General features: G+C 43.6%; 1 protein-coding gene and 1 pseudogene across 3 annotated transcripts; both read left to right on the forward strand.

The window, feature by feature from the left end:
- The first annotated feature begins 1 nt into the window (after position 1).
- Positions 2 to 13,993, forward strand: ZNF75A (zinc finger protein 75a). Of its 3 annotated transcripts, none has more exons than XM_043914132.1 (9): positions 2 to 255; positions 1,666 to 2,193; positions 3,371 to 3,566; positions 4,278 to 4,369; positions 4,646 to 4,772; positions 5,842 to 5,933; positions 6,216 to 6,342; positions 8,032 to 8,142; positions 8,321 to 13,993. In XM_043914132.1, exons 2-9 carry the CDS (start codon positions 1,783 to 1,785, stop codon positions 9,001 to 9,003), a joined length of 1,839 nt encoding a protein of 612 aa, XP_043770067.1. In that variant the 5' UTR covers positions 2 to 255; positions 1,666 to 1,782; the 3' UTR covers positions 9,004 to 13,993. The 3 variants fall into 3 exon arrangements, with proteins under 3 accessions (XP_043770067.1, XP_043770069.1, XP_043770070.1); XM_043914134.1 differs by having other exon boundaries at positions 8,324 to 13,993; XM_043914135.1 differs by lacking the exons at positions 5,842 to 5,933; positions 6,216 to 6,342 and having other exon boundaries at positions 8,324 to 13,993.
- Positions 13,994 to 16,233: 2,240 nt separating this feature from the next.
- Positions 16,234 to 18,060, forward strand: LOC122701321 (annotated as a pseudogene).
- Positions 18,061 to 19,223: the final 1,163 nt, after the last annotated feature.

Genomic DNA, 19,223 nt, shown 5'->3' on the forward strand with positions numbered 1-19,223 from the left:
GGGCTGCGAGGGCCCCTCCCCGGAAGTGCGTCCCTTCTACTTCCGGTTGGAGTGCTGATCTTGGCGCCAGGCGGACAGTAGATGAGGTAGAGGGGCTGGGTGGGTCTAAGTTCTTCCAGACCTGCGGCACAGGACCAGCCTCTGAGTGGTGTGGAGCCGGGAGTTGTGCTCTTCAGAGCGGCGGTTAGACGCTTGGCGGCTTGCGGTTGAACCCCGGGAAGAGAGAACGGCTTCCACGAAGCCAGGCTGTCTGAGGTAACCTGGAAGCGGCTTCCCCTTCGGCGCCGGCTCCGGAGCCGCCGAGAGACGCCTGTCACTGCTCGCGGCCACTGCAAGGCAGCCGGGAGCGTTTCGGAGCCGGTCGGTCAGACTACCCCGGGCGAGGCCCGACGTGAGGCTCCTGAGACCCCTCTGCACCCTTTGCGCGGGTGGCGCCCGGGCCCGCGCGGCTGAAACCCGCTCGGACACTGCCTGCAGGCCCAGTGCTCGCGGACGCGCCCCGAGTCGTGTCCACTTTCCCGCCTCCGCCGGCGTTTCCTTTACTGGCTGATGTGCCCGCGGGAGAAACGAGAGTCCTAGCCTCAGAGATCAGCCTCTGTGATGCAAAAGTTCGTTAAGTGTCCCCCGTGCCCCCTGAGCCGAGTGGGCATAGCGAGCCGGCCTTTTATAGATACCGTGACTTCCTGGGCAGAATTTCTGTGCCATTTCTGCTGGGTCACCTCAGGGAAAGTGAGATTAACGAGGCCTCGCTCAGAGGTCTAAATGACCCTTGGAAAAGCTGAAAGTAATCATCACCAACTCACATGCTCTCCTTTTTTATCTGCTTGACATTTGGATAAACATTTGTGAACAAGGGTCACCTGTAATTTTTCCTAGATCAAATTCAAAATACACGTATAAATCTTCTGCATAGTTTTCTTTACACATCTTGCAAAGAAATGCCAAGATGAATGTTGGTCAGTTAGTTGATTTCTTGGGGGAGCCTTTTTTTTTTTTTTTTGCTGTACTTTGGGGAATATGAGATCTGAATTCTCTGATCAGGGATCAAACCCTTGCCCCCTGCACTGGAAGTGCGGATTCTTAATCACTGGACCCCCAGGAGAGTCCCTTGGGAGATGCTTTTTTCAAGAAAATAAGGCTCCAGTTTTCCTAATTACTTTCCTTCTACTCTGGTCTCATAGTTTCAGCTCTCCTGGCAGTAATCACAATGGAAAGTAGCACCTCAAATGGTCCAGGAAGTAAAGGTTTCCATCTCAAGAGGATGAAGGGTATTAGAAGTGTACCCACTTACCAAAGACAGAAGACTAGGATGATATGTTGACATTTTAAGAGGAACTCAGAATATTCTCCTAATCTTTCCTTGACATGGAGAGGATGGCGTAAGAAGTGCATGAGTTAAATATTTGGATAATCCCAAAACTCGTGGGAGCCAGTGGGTAATAGGTTTTTCACCTGCTAACCTTTCCTGATTTTTTTTTTTTGAGAAAAACTGACTTATTGGAATTTGTCTTTAATAAACTGTGCTGTATTCAGTTGGTTAATAGAAAAGGAGCAAAATACAGGCCTGGCAGTTGATTTTTAAAGTTAGTTTTTCTCATAATAAGTAGCAAGTAATAAAGTTCATGTGACAATATCTTACTGACGTGAGCTTGTTTCTGCTCTCAGTGCCTTAGGAAGAAGATCCTTTTATTGATTCTATTCCAAACCAGATCGGGCCTCAGTTGTCAGAGATAGCCGCTCGTGGGGTGTCTAATACAGGAGCAGAATTGTTCCTGGAGAAGAATGATGACAGTAGATCTGAAGGTGGCTGAGTTCTTGAACCCTCAGATCAGAGCTCTTTGGGAGACCAAGGGACTTGTGGTAGAGAACTCCAGTCAGCATAAGAAACATGCCCCACAGACGGACAGTCTCAGTCCTGAGAGGTCTCACCAGCACTTCCGGAACTTCCTCTATCATGAAGCAGCTGGACCCCGGGAGGTAGTTGACCAGCTTCAAGAATTATGCCGTCGGTGGCTGAGGCCAGAGATTCATTCAAAAGAGCAGATCTTGGAACTTGTGGTGCTAGAGCAGTTCCTGACCATTCTGCCGGGGGACACCCAGACTCTCATAAAGAAGCACCATCCACAGAGCATCGAGGAGGCTGTGGTCCTGGTAGAACACTTGCAGAGCGAAACTGGCCAAACAAGGAATGGGGTGAGGAGAAAGATTCTTGATGTGCAGTGAAATAGAGTGAAGGTGCATATATTGGGGCAGTTAATTGGGAGAAAAAATGGATTAGGTCACTATTGTATTGTTCCTTTAGCACTTGTGAAGCAGGACCTGAAAGCACAGACCTGCAGCCTTAGTCAGCCCATAGGATTCGGAGATCCTGGCAGAGACTTCCCTGGCCTTACGGACAGAGTTGAGTTTTGCTGTCTTTGGAGCCAGGCTGTGTTGAGGGTAATGAGCCTCGTCTGGCTTGGCCAAGGAGATGGACCTTAAATTCTTAGAAACAAACAAAAGGCACTAAGGAGCTGGAGAGTTCAGGGCAGATCAGAAAAGAAAGGACTCTGAGAGACCAAAGGAGAGCGAAGACGTGACAGAGAAGGAAGAAACCGAACAACTAGGGGACGACTGGCCAGAAGGGGAAAAAGTAGAAAGAACACAGGGAAAGAAAGATTTGAAATCCCAACAGAGTAGCTGAGAGAAGAAAGACCCTGAGGGATAGTGTCCTCTGTACCATAGGCGAGAGCCTCCACTGCCCTCTGTCAGTGGTTGTTCCTGGCTCTGCTCTGAGTGGGGATCCGGGACATGCCCCTGGGCAGGTGACAGCTCACCAGCTGGCCTCAGGCCCACTGTGAATACCAGGAGGGCACATGTTTTGTATCAGAATTATTTGGGGATAGGACAGAGCCATCACTCTTACCCGCTTTTTTCTCCATTTCATCCCCATTGTCTGTGAGAATCTTCCCTGACCATGTGGAAAATCTGGTTGACAGGACAACTTTTAAATTCAATTCCTTAATCTTTTGAGAGAATTAGAAGACAGGAAACCACTAAGGCGAGGATCTAAGTTGGGAGAGAAAGCCTGTCAAGGCAGCACGAGAACAGGTGCAACCCTGTTAGTGGGCCGAACTGGGCTGAATTCAGAGGGTGGGACTGCTGTCTTGGAGAGCTGGCAGTAACCACCCTTTTCTGGTTTCTCCCAATTTTCCATATTTTATGGATAGTTCTTGTGGAAAATTGGTAGCTGGTATCTCTAGGTCTTTGTGTCATTTCCTTCAGTGTCTCCCTTTTGCCCCACAGTCTGCACTCTGCTTTTCCCTCCCTCTCCCATCAAGCCCAAACCAAAAGTCAGTTCTGTGGTAACAAGTATGGGGGTTATTTCTAGGTTGCAGTCCAGGAGCTGGGAAAAGAGGCAGTGCTCTTGGGAGAAGCAGCAGAGGCCCCAGGCTTCCAGCTGAAGCCAGCAGAGTCCCAGCCAGTGGGCATGTCCCGGGAGGAAGAAGTTTGGAATATACACCAGGGTCTACAAGAGCCACTGAGCAGGAATACCCACAAAGAACCTGAGCCCGTATGTGAGAGGGGTAAGGATCTTCATGTTACTTTTCTTCTCTTGGGAGGTGGGATATAATTTAAGCCAGAATGTGTGAGCACTTTCTGGTTACCCTGCCCTGTGGATCTACTAATGGAGCTACATTAGCAATTAGGATGCCCCCTAGGTGGCGGTAGAATAGGTCATGTGGGGTTGAGGGTGGGGGTTGGCCTAAGATACAGAAATCTCCCAACTGCAGAACCCTGGTAATAACACCAGCAATTGTTTTTAGAAAAATAAAGATGGTTTGGCTCACCTCATCTTGAAAATACAGAAGAAATCTGTGTCAGAATGGGTGATTAGTGACAGAATGTTAGTGATAGAATGTGTATACTACTGTGTACCAAGGAAAAAGTAATAAATGATTTAAAAACTCTCTCCTACTGTACACTGGAGTCCCTGAGTACTTCATTTGCAAATATGTTTAAACTTTGCCAAGGTGAACAATTTATGTCATCAGAGGAAAATAATAAAAAGAGTTTTCTTTTGTTAATTTTGCTTATGGAAACTGGGGTACCTGTTTTAGAGGCTGGTAGATACTTGGTTCTCATTAACAAGGAGAAAGCCATTTCTGGGCACCACATGCTTATAAAGGCATCTCATCAATCCTGAAAAAATCGGAGTCTTCTGTCTTTTAGAATTGACCATAGGGTATTAGAAACATAAGCAAGAAATATTTACTATGGCTCCATTTCACCCACAGTGGTGCCTGCTCACCAGATCCTAGCCTTTCCTGAGCAGACAGACACCAAAGACTGGACAGTGGCACCTGAGGTTGTCTTGCCTGAGTCCCAGGTGAGCCGTGCTTTCCAGATTCTTCGGCTATCTCTCCCTGCTGCCCATGACCCACCCTGCCCAGCAGATGCTCAGAGGACTTAACCCAGATTTTCCCAGGACTTTGGGCACCTGTTTGCTGATCCCTTGCCTACTTCCTTTCTACCGTCTCACTTAAAAATAATTCATGTGCTGTTAGTTCCTTTAGTGACTGGCTTACCATGCAGTTCATGACTCAGAAGGTTGGGCCGCTTTTGAAGTGGCAAGTACCTGGCTGAAGTCCGTTCTCTTCTTTAGAGCTTGTTGACATTTGAAGAAGTGGCCATGTATTTTTCCCAGGAAGAATGGGAGTTACTGGATCCCACTCAGAAGGCCCTCTACAATGACGTAATGCAAGAAAACTATGAGACTGTCATCTCTCTAGGTAAAGTTTCTTTTTCCCCTTCTCTTTGCACAGCAGTGGACTAATCTGTCCTGATTTGGGGGGCACTGAGAATGCACCCTTGTGAGAGAGTCTCTGTTCTAGTAGCTAACTGGTTCTCAACTAAATGGTGTGGGCAGGGAAAAGGTACACCAGATCACCAGCAAGCTTTTAACACGTGTACATGCTCATTCCTTATCCTAAGTCTTGATCCTTCTCTTTTTCCCTCAGAATTGCTCTTCTCTTATCTTTCCTTCACCCAGTATTTTAGGCTAGAAAACTTGTGGTTGTCCTTTGCACCAATCTAGTCCAACCCCTGTAGTACTAATGCATCACTAGTTCGCCTGGCTCCACCTTACCGTATGGCCTGAGTCCAACCAAGTCTCAGCCTCCTGTGCTTTAGCATTGTGGTGTAAGCAGCAGCAATCTCTGATAAGGTCCACCTCCATACTTGGCACCGCCTGCCAGCATTCCTCCCTGCCTGTAGTCTTCTCCACACAGCAGCCAGAATCCTTTAAAAACCAGTTCACATCAGAACATGGCTCAATATCAAAACCTTACCGTGATTTTTCACACATTCAGAATAAATCCAGACTCCTTATAGAGGCACCCAGGAACCCCCAAGTTCTGGCCCCTCTTCACTTTCCTCCCCTCACCTGCCACTCCTGCCCTGCTCAGTCCTCTTTAGCCACACTGGTCTTCTTGCTGTTTCTTGAGCTCACCAAACTCGTTCCCACCTTTGGATTTTCTGTACCTGGCACACTGGACTCAGTACTGCATTGTACAACACCTCTAATTTTTGTCCAACTCTGAAGAATTCATGTCATGTGAAGAACAAAACAAGATTTCCTTTTCTTAACTTCACTCCTGAAAACTGAAGAGAGTCAACTGGGAAACCTGTCTTAGGGGCTAGTAGATGCTTGTTTAAAATGAGATAGCTACTTCTTGGTACCATGTAACACTTGTAAAGTTGTTCTATCTCAACTGAAAGAATCAGGATCTTCTATACTTTTGAATTGAGCCTAGGATGTTCAAAGACGGGAGGGAGAGAAATTTTCTTGTTCTTCTACAGCTGTGCCAGCTCACCAGCTCCTAGCCTTTCCTGAGCAGACAAATACCAGTGAGTGGACAGTGGCACCTGAGCTCATTCTGCCTGAGTCCCAGGTGAGCTGTGCTTTCCAGCTTCTTAGGGCTGCCTCTCCCTGCTGCTCATGACCTGCCCTGCTCAGCAGGTGCTCAGAGGTGTGTTAACCCAGATGTTCCCCCTGGGGAACTGAGTACTTCCTGGGCTGTTTGCTGATCCCTTGCCAACTTTCTACCATCTCACTTTAAAGTAATTCGTGTGCTATTCTTTTAGTGACTGGCTTACCTTGTAGTTCATGGCTTAGAAGATTGGGCTGCTTCTGTAGTGGCAAGTTCTGAGCTTAAGCCCGTTCTCTTCTTTAGAGTTTGTTGACATTTGAAGAAGTGGCCATGTATTTTTCCCAGGAAGAATGGGAGTTACTGGATCCCACTCAGAAGGCCCTCTACAATGATGTAATGCAAGAAAACTATGAGACTGTCATCTCTCTAGGTAAAGTTTCTCCCCTTCACTTTGCATAGGAGTGGACTAAACTGTCCTGTTGTTGGCATACTGAGAATGCACCCTTGTTAGAGAATCTCTGTTCTAGTAGCTGACTGGTTCTCAATAAGATGGTGTGGGCAGGGATCACCAGAACACCAGGGAGCTTTTCCCTGCTACACATTCCTTATACTGTTGGAATTCTTGATCTTTTCTTCTGTCTAAACTTGCCCTTACATCTTTCTCATCTCTGTAAAAGGCAGCCCCATTCATCCACTTGCTCAGAGCAAGCAGTGTCCAGTCATCCTTTACTTTGATCTTGCCATAATACCCCACTAAGTCTAGCACTCTTGGTTCCACCTCACAGTGTAGCCTGAGTGTCACATCTCTGCCTCTGTGCTCGTAGCATCCTGGTCTCAGGTAGCAGCATCTCTGTCGAGGTTCACCTCAGTACTTTCTTCTTGGCACCCACTGCCTGCCCTCTGACAGTCTGTTTCCTACATGGCAGCCTTTTAAAAACCTGACCAGATCATGACATTTTCTGCTTGAAACCTTACAATAACTTCTCATAACATTCAGAATAAATCCGGGTTCCTTACCAAGACCCAGGACCCTCCAAGGTCTGGCCCTTCCACACCAACCAGCTGTCGTCTCCTGCCACTTGTGTCCTTGTTCCTTGACTCTCTAGTCAGACTACTCATCCTCTTTAATGGACTTAATGTGCTTATTTCTTCCCCTTCCCTCTGCCTGGCCCACATTTCTGCCTCATGACAAAATCCTCATTTTAGGGTTCTGCTCAGATGTTACTTTCTTAAGGAGACTTTTTATACAACTTTATATCTCAAGTAGCTTCACAGAAGCAGAATCTTAAAATGTTCTCTTACCCTCCCTTAGTTTTCTTCAAAACATGTATCACTTCCTGACATTTTATTTGCTTGTCTGTTGATGTTAGATTGTTTCACTCTGCCCGAGAATACAAGCTTCATGAGATCAGGGGACTTGGTTTATTTAGCACTATGTCCCTGGCACGTAGAGGGTGCCTGGTGCACCATAGCCACTCACTACATATTTATGGAATGACTGAGTGATGAATACTTTCCATACTTGGCAGTAAGATTTTGAGAAAGTCCACTAAGTAATTCTTGTCTGTTTCCTCCACCTGGATGTGAACCAGTGAGCTATGGGAGTGGTGGAAATCTTTTCTAGTCCTGTGTCTGGTGCTTGAGCACTAAATAAAAATTTAGTTTTATTTAGTATTTTATTTAATTTTTACTAAATAAAAGTAATGATGGCATGTATCATTTATGCCTGATACCCCACCCACTGACCTTTGCATTGACTCCCCTGAACCTGGACTTATCCAGTTTAAGTCTTCCTGAATAGTTAATAGGACTAGTGTGTGTATTTGCGGCCTTTGCAGTTTGGCTCTACCTTAGTAGAATGTGGGATATTCTTGGTAGCAGAAGATGGGGATCATGCCACTGCATTCCCATGCCCTATATCTGTTTCACTGGCCCAGCTCAGGTTTATTTCTCAGTCTCTGCTTTGCATATCCATCCACAAATGAAGTATCTTATAAACCTGGTATGAGATTTGGTGTTGTAAACTATTCAAGCATCCTTAGCTGCTCCTGAAATAGTTTGAAATTAGTGAACTGTTGTTAAGTTACCAGTCTTTAACCTCAGTTTTTCTGTTTCACAGCATTATTTGTGCTTCCCAAACCTAAAGTGATCTCCTGTCTAGAGCAAGGAGAAGAGCCATGGGTTCAAAGACCCCTGGAGTTCAAGGACAGTTCTGAAGAGCTGCCTACAGGTAAGTAGACCATGTGAAGAGGGAAATGTGCCATGATAGGAATTTTTGCAAGGATTTCACATTTTACAGTTCTGCTTATTTATGTTTTTAAAAATTAGTGTTTGTCCAGTTTTTCTCTTCATTTACTGTGGCTTTCTTGCTCTGACATATAGTAAGCTGTTTCTTACGTTTATTCCAGCAGGGCTGGAGCTTAAAAATGACACTGAAAATATTCAGTCTCTATGTCTTTCTGACTTAGAAATACAAGCACCAGTAGCTATAGCATCAAGAAAGGCCAAATTGAAAGTTCCCCAGAAAACAATTGGCAAAGAAAATCATGGTGATGTGCATAGGGTGGGGAAATTGCACCGAGATTTTCCGGTGAAGAAAAAAAAGAAACTTTCAACTTGGAAACAAGAGCTTCTGAAACTTATGGATCTTCAGAAGAAAGAACGTGCAGCAGAGAGGCCTTTTAAATGCCAGGAATGTGGGAAAAGCTTCAGAGTTAGCTCTGACCTCATTAAGCACCAGAGAGTTCACACGGAAGAGAAACCATATAAATGTCAACAATGTGATAAGAGGTTTAGGTGGAGCTCAGATCTTAATAAGCACTTAACAACACACCAAGGAATAAAACCATATAAATGCTCATGGTGTGGGAAAGGCTTCAGTCAAAAGACAAATCTTCACACACACCAAAGAACTCACACTGGAGAGAAGCCCTTTACTTGTCATGAATGTGGGAAAAAATTCAATCAAAATTGCCACCTTATTAAACATCGGAGAACTCACACGGGTGAGCAGCCTTACACCTGTAGCACATGCAGGAGAAACTTCAGCAGACGCTCAAGCCTTCTTAGACACCAGAAACTCCACCAGTAAAGGGAAGTTTGTTCAGTGTCCTCAGTCTGAAGAAATTTATCAAGTGGAGCTTGACTTTAAGAAAATATAAAATTATGAAGCATGAAGAATTTTTCATCAGGAAACTTTGGGATATAAACATGTTTCATAGAAGGAATCAAGATTGACTCTTCAAAGGATTTGTTAGTAGTTGCACTACTTGCTGTTTTTACTAAAAGCTTCCAGGGAATTCCTTAGCAGGAGAGGTGTTCTAAGAACATTCTGAGTAAAGCCAAAAGCTGTTTGGAGATTGTATATAGCAAAACAGCAAATTCAGCTTTGTGTAGCAGATGCAGCTCTGAAATAGTCTTCTTTGGCCACAGAGGTAAATATTGTTGGTTTGCATTGATTTCCCAAGGCACTCAAACTTAATATGATGGAAACATTTGTATTATAGAATGGTCTTCAAAAACAAAAAGCAATAATATGCATGTTTAGTTGCAATAATATGCATGTTTAGTTGCATACCATTGTCTTCCAGGTTTGCCAGTTTCAATAATCTCATGGGCAGAAATGAATTCTAATGTAAAATTTTTGAAGAACCAAATTGGATTTTCTTTTTTTTTTCAAATTGGATTTTCTTAACTGTGCCATCATTGGGCGCTGTCCACAAATTTGGACATTGAGTTCCTTGTTTAACTTTTTAGCAAATTCAGCTCTTGAATCCTATTAGTATAATTATTACTCTGATGAAATATTTTCTTCAGCAATATCGATTCTGTCCAAATGAACTAACCACTATTTTATGCCTCTCTGCTGGTGAATTAATCACTATTTTATGCCTCTTGAAAAGGGAGAGCACCTCTAAGAAGGAGATAAAATGGAAACAGGTTGGAATCTTTAGCCATGTAAAGAAGAACTTTCTGCAATAAAAGAAACTAGACTCTTTATATCACAATATCAATAGGATAAAACAGCCATGAGAATGAGCACTTTTTTTCAAGGTCTAAATGGAAATTAATGGGAATTCAGGATCATCTTCTCAGGTTTTTATCTGTTTGCATTTTAATTTGGTTTTTGTTTGTTGTTAAGAATTAGGAGAGAGTTACGTTTGTCTGGGAACTGCAGTATTTTCTGCACCAGGATCTTGTGGCTCCCTGGGCATGTTATTCTGGGAATCCAGTGAACTGGAGACCAAGTTCCCAAAAGGGGAGCTAATGCTGGGTGGCAGGCAAGGATGGACAAATGCACCTCTACATTGGTTAACTTACACTGTAACTGTTAAGCAGGCAAGGGCATCCTACTTCTGGTTTCTCCATCCTTTCAGGTAACAGCCTTAGGTTACAAATTTGATAGACTGCTAGAAATCTCCTTAGGTTGTGAGTTTTCTTGTAACTCCCCCTTTTATCTGCTCAGTGATGCAGATATGTTCCTGGTAGAGCCTCTAGGCGTAATCAGGAAAGGAGTTAAATTATCTCTTCCAAATATCTGACTTTATAAAGTAAGGAAGTTAGGCTTAAAGAGATCCAACGGCTTGCTACAACCACATAGTTAGTGGGTCTGTTGGCTGTCACTTAGCTGCATCAGTCAGGCCTGAAGACAGGATCAGCAGGACTGATCTATATGTTGTTCCTGTCCAGCAGCCTGGATGATACTGTTTCTAGCTAGTAAAACATGTCTGTTTCTTGGTTGGTTACTGAGATATTGTTAAATCTCCATTTTCTCTGTGAAATAGAGATAACGCTTAACTCAGGGTTCTCTGGAGATTAGAGGGATTGGTGAAGGAAAAGCACCTGATGATCTGACTGATAGTGGGGTCTCAGACACTGTACACATCCTTCTCTTTCCTCTGATCCTCAGTGGTGTCTTGGGTAGACTGACCACACTGAAGGAGCAGATCCATTTGTGGCTGTTGCAGCTTCTTCCAGGGGCTGAGCACTCACTGTGGTAGTTTGCTCAGTTGATTTGTTCCTTGGCTTCAGTGCTTTATGGCGTAAGTCACCTGACCTGTTGGTGTGTCTCTCTCAGCAGGATTTCATTATCTTCCCTAAGATGAACTCTAGCAAGTATTATTTCCTAAGCGCAGCTAGCTCTGCAGCTCTGGTCTGTATGGATCTTACTGAACATCCTTGGTCTTAAACCTTAGGGACTCTTGTCTCTTCTCCCAATATATACAGGTTTGGATTTCTTGCTGGTGCTTCATTCATTCATTCATTCAAGTTATGATTATAACTTGATTATGATTATGATTATAAGAGATTCTGTTATGCGCCCAGGTACTCTTCTAAAGTAAGGATACACAGTAGTGGACAAGGATACAAAATGCATATCCTCACGGACCTTGTATTCTTGTGAACAGTAAGAAGGGAATGGTTAGATGTTTTTGCTTCTTGCAGTTAGGGTCCAGAGATAGTTTTGAGCAGTAGGTTGTGTACAGCGGTCTCACTTCTTGGCTGAAACATTTATTTGTTGGTGCAGGACTCTAATGCTGTCTTTTCCTGCCTTAGCCATGTAAGCACATAGAGAGAGGAGACAAAATTCAGAACAGTCTGGAATGCCGAGCACCCAACACTGGGGAGCAGTGCCTGTTCTGGAGAGTTCCCTAGACCTGTAATGGACTTTGTAGGAAGGATTCATAAACTTCTGTTGTGTTAAATCACTGGGATGTTGGTGCTGTGTATTTCTGCAGCATAACCTGGCCTGTCTTGTTGGAAACATTAGAACAGATCCAGCACTTGCTGGATGGCACATGTAACCCAGTAGATGTTGACAGTCTTCTTGAAACAGGAGAGATGTGAACCTTAGAATGAAGCCAACACCACAGCAGACAGAGCAGGGTGATAAATACTCAGGTTTTAGAGACACCATTGAGCTGTAGGATCAAGCATCACCTGACACCTAGAATTGCACTGGACTTTTCAGCTACATAAATCTATACATTTCTTATTATTTAAGCCAGTGTGATTGGCATTTCTGTTCATTGTAACTGAAATAATTCTAATATATAGAGCAATAACTGATTTAAGATAATATATATAAGAGAGGAACAGTGTTCTTATATATATATATATATATATATATACCTATTTAACTCTTTCATTGTGGAAATTATCAAAATATCTAAAGTAGAGAAAATAATATGACCCTTATATAGGCTTTAAAAATTTTGCCAGTTTTTACATTTACCCACTCCAGTGTTTTGTTTTTATTTTGTTTGGGGTGGGTGGGTTTTGGAATATTTGGAATATTTTGTTTTGTACTATCTGAAGCCAAGCTCAGACATTATGACATTTCATGCATAAATAGTTTCTTTGTTAGAGATAAAGAATCCTTGACAGTCTCTGCTCTAATCTGTCTATGAGAAAGAATTCCCATTCAACAGAGGCTGTCTCCACATGGCACAAGCTTAATTGAGAACATGGGAGCGGCCTTTTCCTCCCTCAGAGGGCTACCAGAACTTGACCAACAGCTTCTCAATATGACTCTGTAAGAGGACCCTCTTGGTCTCCTCCGAACCCCATGGTATTCATTTATGAGAAGCAACAGGCAGCCCTAATGCCTTGTAATAAGGGTGGTCCACAAGGAATACTAGATGCCTGTAGTGATCACTTGAGCAACTTATTAAAAGTTGAAACTTCATGAAACTGCTAACTTTTTTTTTGAAACTGCTAACTTTTAACAAGCCCCAGGGTGATTTACTCATTAAGAGTTCAGTAGTAATAGTTAATTGTTGGTTTCCTAGAAGCCTTCAAAGGACAAAATAATAATAGTAATTACTCTCTAACATTTTCATATGGGACATTTACCCTGAAGCTCAAAAACCGCCCTCATTTGCCTACTTTTCATTGGTTTTCTTTCTTTTTTTCTTGAAATAATGTGTAAATGAATGCTAAAAATACTATAGTAAAAATACTTTTTACTATAATTTGTAATCCACTTCCTTCTAAGCATTCCTGTTTGATTGTATTTTTTACAATTAGCATTTAACCATCACATTTCAGTAATTGCTAAGATGAAAAATGAAGTGAATATTTAATATTCCTATTCTAGTTTCTTCCTTATTTAGTACCATACATTCTCTTAATGAAGTTTCTCTCCTTTTCCGTGGTTGGTGTCCACTTGTTCCCTTGATCCTCTTTCTGGTGTTGTTCTAAGGTTATTCTGTGCTTCAGCAGTCAGTGTTCTAATAGCCAAGAAGTGTGGTGCAAACTACTTTGACAGGTCCCTTCATGGCCAGTTCAACTTATCTTACTTTATGACTATTGACTTAATCAACAAAGTGTTTTTTGCAACCAGTCCTGGAGCCATAAGCTAGGGTTTATCACCTTTAATTCCCAAATTGATATATTAACCCTGCTGCCAAAAATGGGTTCTGTCTTTATCTCTGCCTGTGGATGTTTGCTCCCTAAAACTGCTGGAGAGATATGTACTGTGAACGTTCATTTATTCATTCAACATTGGATATTGATATAGAGCACTTATGTGCCAGAAGCATTGTTTTAGGTGCTGAGATTTTATGCTTATGAACATTTTTGGTTTTGCATTTTTGCTTCTAAACAATGCTGGGTTGGGGATAAAGTGGGCATTCTTTAGGCTCCTTCTCCATGGTTTAAACAATTTGTATATTTGTTGTATTCATTTGTTTTACACTTTGGCTTTCCACGGTCAGTTTCCCACTCTGTCTTACCTTCAAAACTAACCACAGCTTCCCAAAAACAGAATAGGAAAAACACAACTCTACTGTCTTATATACCTTAATGTTTTTTGTTTTCTTTTTTTAATGTGGTTGGGTTGATTTAAGCTCTTTACATTTTGAGAGTGGATTTGCACAATTTGCAGAGCATCTCTAATAATTTTTAAGAAAATATTATAAGTACAGACATAATTAGAGCACTAGAGCAGAGACAAGGAGAAGGCGATGGCACCCCACTCCAGTACTCTCGCCTGGAAAATCCCATGGACGGAGGAGCCTGGTAGGCTGCAGTCCATGGGGTCGCTGAGTGTTGGACACAACTGAGCGACTTCACTTTCACTTTTCACTTTCATGCATTGGAGAAGGAAATGGCACCCACTCCAGTGTTCTTGCCTGGAGAATCCCAGGGACGGGGGAGCCTGGTGGGCTGCCATCTGTGGGGTTGCACAGAGTTGGACAAGACTGAAGCGACTTAGCAGCAGCAGCAGCAGAGCAGAGCAAAGAAATCTAGATACATTCTCAGTAAGTCATGAGGACAGAAAGCCAACTCCTATGAAAAGTTGGGCACTTTAGTATATCACCAATTATATCCTACTTGCCAAAAGAGTATTTTTAAAGCTTGTGTCAAGTTTTTATAACTACAACCCCCCAAATGATGAGAAACATCATCTCAGGAAGCATTACTTGACACTAAAGAAACTCAGTAGTAGAGAGATTATTATTGAAGAATTCGAATAGACATTTCTCACAATAAGATATACAACTGGCCAGTCAGCATATAAACAGGCATTCAACATCATTAGCCTTCAGGGAAATTCAAATCAAAATCACACTGAGTGAGTTCCCTGGCAGTTCGGTGATTAAGGCTCTGTGCCGTCACTACCAAGGGCCCAGGTTTGATCCCTAATTGGAAAAATAAAATCTCACAATTCACCAAAGAAACAAAAAAACATGGAGATACCACTTAACCTCCCCTAATGTGGCTATAATCAAGATTAATACATGTTATCAAGGATGTGAAGAAATTATAACCCTCATACACTGCTTGTGGAAATTTATTTTTATTTTTATTCGTGGAAATTTAAATTGTACAGCCATTGAAGAAAACATTTGATCAGTAGCTTCAAAAGTTAAACATAGAATTTCCATTTGTCCCAGCAATTCGACTGCTAAGCATTGTATATACCCAAGAGAAATGAAATCTTATGTCCACAAAAAACCTTATATATGAATGTACATAGCAGCATTATTCACAGTAGCCCTGAAGTAGAAAGGACCCCAAAATCTACCAACTGATAAATGAATTAAAAATGTTATAGTTGTACAATGGGATATTATTAGCTATATAAAAATAAAGGAAATTATGATACATGCTACAACATGAATGAACATTGAAAACATGCTAAGTGAAAGTAGTTAGACATAAAAGGTCACATGTATTACTTATCAAGAATAGACAAATAAAAAAAAAAGAATAGACAAATCTTTAGAGAGTGAAAGTGAATTAGTATTTTCCAGGAACTGGAAGCTGCAGGGGGTCGAGTTTGCTAAAGATACAGGGCTTTAGGGGATGATGAAAATGTTCTGAAATTAATGATAATGAAATGTAAATATACTAATAAACTGCTGAATTAAATACTTTAAATTGTGAATTTTATTATGTGTCATATCACAATTTAAAAAGTGACAAGGTATGTAAGTATGTATCATAATGCTGTTTTGATCTGCATTTCCCTAATGACAAGTATACTTCCAGTATTAATACTAGCAGGTGGGACAGGGAAGAAGATTGTGGACAACAAAAAAAGGAAGATAAAGTACAGGCTTTGAAAAGAAGTAAACTAATTTATTAAGATTTGCAGAGGCAGGGATTAGATGTCAGAGTGGAGAACCAGTAATACAGGAAAGAAAAAATATTGTATAAAGTTTGGAAAAGCACTAGAAAAACTAATGGTACCAGGGTTCCAGCTCTGGGTAAGTTGAAATAAGCATGCTTCACCTTTTTTTCTCACATAGACAACAACCCTAAAACCTGGGTAGAATGCATGGAGCAGCTATTTGAGAACTTTACAGTATTAATCGAAGGTGAATTGGAGAACAACAGTAGAATCAAAGCATCACAGAACTGATAGTTCACAATTTATGTTCTCTGATATTCCTTTACCTCAGATTAGCACAACTAGCAGCCTGGAAATGAACACTGTAGTAAGATGGAGACAAAAATAAAACATTTATTTATGACAGAAACTCAGGGAACTGGGGAAAGAATGGAACTTCTTCAACCTATAAAAGAGCATCTATTTTTATAATTAATTTTCCCACAGCTTGTGGGATTCCAGTTTCCTGACCAGGGATTGGACCCAGGCCATGGCACTGAAAGCACCAAATCCTAATCACTAGGTCACCAGGGAACTCCCAAAGAGCATTTAAAAAACCTATTGTAAGCACACCCCACCCCCGCCCCGCCCCCGGCAAATGGCGAGCGAGACCGCGGAGACGCGCTGAGGAGCGGAAGCGAGGGTGCAAAGCCGCTGCGCCCTTCCTAGTCCGGATCCCGGCCGGGCCCTGCTGCAGGGAATATGTACTTTTCCATTCCTGAAACCGAGTCACGCAGCGTGGGGCGCGGCGGCTCAGCCAACGTGGTTTATAAACATTTACAGGAATGGAGTCCTGCACTGTTGGGTGCGCTACAGCCAGCTCCTGGGACTGCAGGAGCAGCTTCGGAAGGAATATGGGACCAATGTGCTTCCTGCATTTCCCCCAAAGAAGCTTCTCTCTTAACACCTGCTGAGGTGAAACAGGAGAGAGCAGTTAGAGAAGTACACGCAAGCTGTTCTGCAAGACCCATTGCTTGGGAGCAGCGAGACCTTCAATAGTTTCCTGCGTCGGGCACAGCAGGTCCCCACAAAAGAGCTCTCATCGGAAGTGCTGCTCAGCAACGGGCAGAAAGTTCTGGCCAACGTGCTAACTTCAGATCAGATTGAGTATGTCCTGGAGAGTGTGGCTGCAAAGCTGGATATTCCAGATGACTTGATCAGCTACTTCAGTCTCTTTCTAGTTCAAAATAGGATGAAGCCTTTTCCTTTGTACGGAAGTTGCAAGAGTTTGAGTTGCCTTGTGTGTCTGTTACCAGTCTTCAGAGTCAAGAGTATAAGATTGTGCTAAGGAAGAGTTATTTGGACTCTGCCTATGACAACGATGTCATGGAGAACCGGGTTGTCCTGAACCTGCTTTATGCTCAGATGGTAGCAGACATTGAGGGTGGGTGATCCTGGTTGCCAAGGAGCAGTAGCAGCTCAAATCACTGCAGGAGAAGGTCTCCAAGAAGGAGTTCCTGCGGCTGGCCTAGACACTGCGGCAGTATGGCTACTTGTGCTTCAAAGCCTGTGCGGCTGACTTCCCAGAGAAGGACTGTCCATCTGGTGGTGGTGAGCGCAGGCAACAACAGTGAGCTCAGCCTCCAGCTCCGCCTGCCTGGCCAGCAACTCCGTGAAGTCTCCTTCCGGGTCACCCGGATGCAATGCTGGTGGGTCATCTCCTCTGTGCCACTGCCCAACCGAGGCACAAGCAGCCTCGGCCGGGGTGAGGTGTGCCTGGAATTGGCTTTTGAATACCTCATGAGCAAGGACCAGCTACAGTGGGTCACCATCACCAGCCCCCAGGCTATCATGATGAGTATCTGCTTGCAGTCCATGGTAGATGAACTGATGGTGAAGCAATCCAGCGGCAGTATCAGGAAGATGCTGCACCAGCGGGTGGGGAGCACCCTGAGATGCTCAGACAGCCAGTAATCTGTGAAGTCACCACCGCTGCTTGAGTCACCAGATGCCAGCTGGGAGTCCATGGTCAAACTCTTAAACAAGCTGAGTGCTGTGAGCCTGCGGGTAATTGGCACTCCCGGTACAGATGCCAGTGCCAGTGACGTCCATGGCAGTTTCGCCTTCGAGGACATTGGAGACGAGTACCTGTGATCTCCAGCGCTCGGATGTCTGCCCTTTGCCCTGGTGGAATGTTCAGAAACTAGCCCTGTGCCTGTATCCCACCCTGTCTCCCAAATTCGGGCATTTTCCTTTCTCTTGTCCCCATTTTCTCCTCTTGGCCAGGAGCCTCCTAACCCACCTCTTTTCCCCCCATCCTCCCCCATCCTGGGGCTGGCTACACAAAGGGTCGCCCAGAGCTGGCTCTCAATGCCAAATTAGCATTTAGTATTTTGCACAAAGTTCACGGGACCATGGCTACCTGCCTGGGGAGGAACCACGTTCCCTCCAGGCTGCTTCTGGCTTCTAGGGGCCATGAGCCAAGCGGATGGGCAGAGGTCTATGTATGGTCTTGGGCTTCCCTGGAGGCTCAGATGGTAAAGCATCTGCCTGCAATGCGGGAGACCCGGGTTTGATCCCTGGGTTGGGAAGATCCCCTGGAGAAGGAAATGCCAATCCACTCCGGTACTCTTGCCTGGAAAATTCCATGGACTGAGGAGTCTGGTAGGCTACGGTCCATGGGGTCGCAAAGAGTCAGACACGACAGAGCGACTTCACTCACTATGTATGGTCTGGCCCAGCTCCCCATCATTAAATTCAGCCTGACTGCTGCCTGAAAAAAAAACAAACTAAATCTATTGTACCTATCACACTTAATTGTCAGAGACTGAATGCTTTCCCTCTGAGATAAGGAACAAAACAAGAATACCCACTCCTGTCACTCCTGTTTAGCATTGTACTGGAAGGCTTGGCCAGTCCAATCAAAAAAGAAAAGGAAATACAAAACATCCAGATTGGAAAGGAAAAACAAAACGCTTTTATTCACAGGTGACATGATTGTCAATGTAGAAAATCCTAAGAGCCTACCAGAGTTTCTGGAGCAAGTACATTTAGTAAGATCACATGATGCAAAGTCCACAAACAAATTCTCTTTCTATACACTGGAATTAATATAGTTTACAATAGCTTAAAAAAATTAAATAGTCAAATAAGTCCTAAATAAGTGGGAGGACTTCACCATGTTCATCTATTTTGATCTTTACAGTGTTCCTGCCTGCTACTGTATTCATTTTATAGATGATGAAACAAAGTGCGAGAGCGACCCACTGGCTACTACAGCTAATTATTTGCAGACTACCACAAAGTTCTCAAGTCTCTAGGTTCCTAACGTTCTAGGATATCTTCCTGCATTTATTTATTTGTTTAGCTGAGCAGGGTCTTAGTTGCTGCACGTGAACTCTAAGTTTCAGCATGTGGGATCTTTTAGTTGCGGCATGTGGGATCTAGCTCCCCTGCCAAGGGTCGAACCCCAGACTCTCTGTATTGGGAGCGCAGTCTTTAGCCACTGGACCACCAGGGAATTCCCTGCCTCCCTATTTAGACAGCAGGGTAATTGGATGGCTATATTGACAGAAAAGAGAGGTGGGTGGGGGAGAGAGGGACAGAATTGTGTTTGATTGTGGGGAGACGTGAAGGAAGAGCAGTGATTCTCGGTAGCACTACTGTGGCCGTCTCGTGTGTAAACGGAGGAACGGATGAGATTGCTACAAGGACCCTTAAAAATAAGAGAAGCGGAAGCGCCCAAACTGAAA

The sequence above is a fragment of the Cervus elaphus genome, chromosome 10 (genome assembly GCF_910594005.1).
Source record: "Cervus elaphus chromosome 10, mCerEla1.1, whole genome shotgun sequence".
In the NCBI taxonomy this organism is placed as follows: Eukaryota; Metazoa; Chordata; class Mammalia; order Artiodactyla; family Cervidae; genus Cervus; species Cervus elaphus.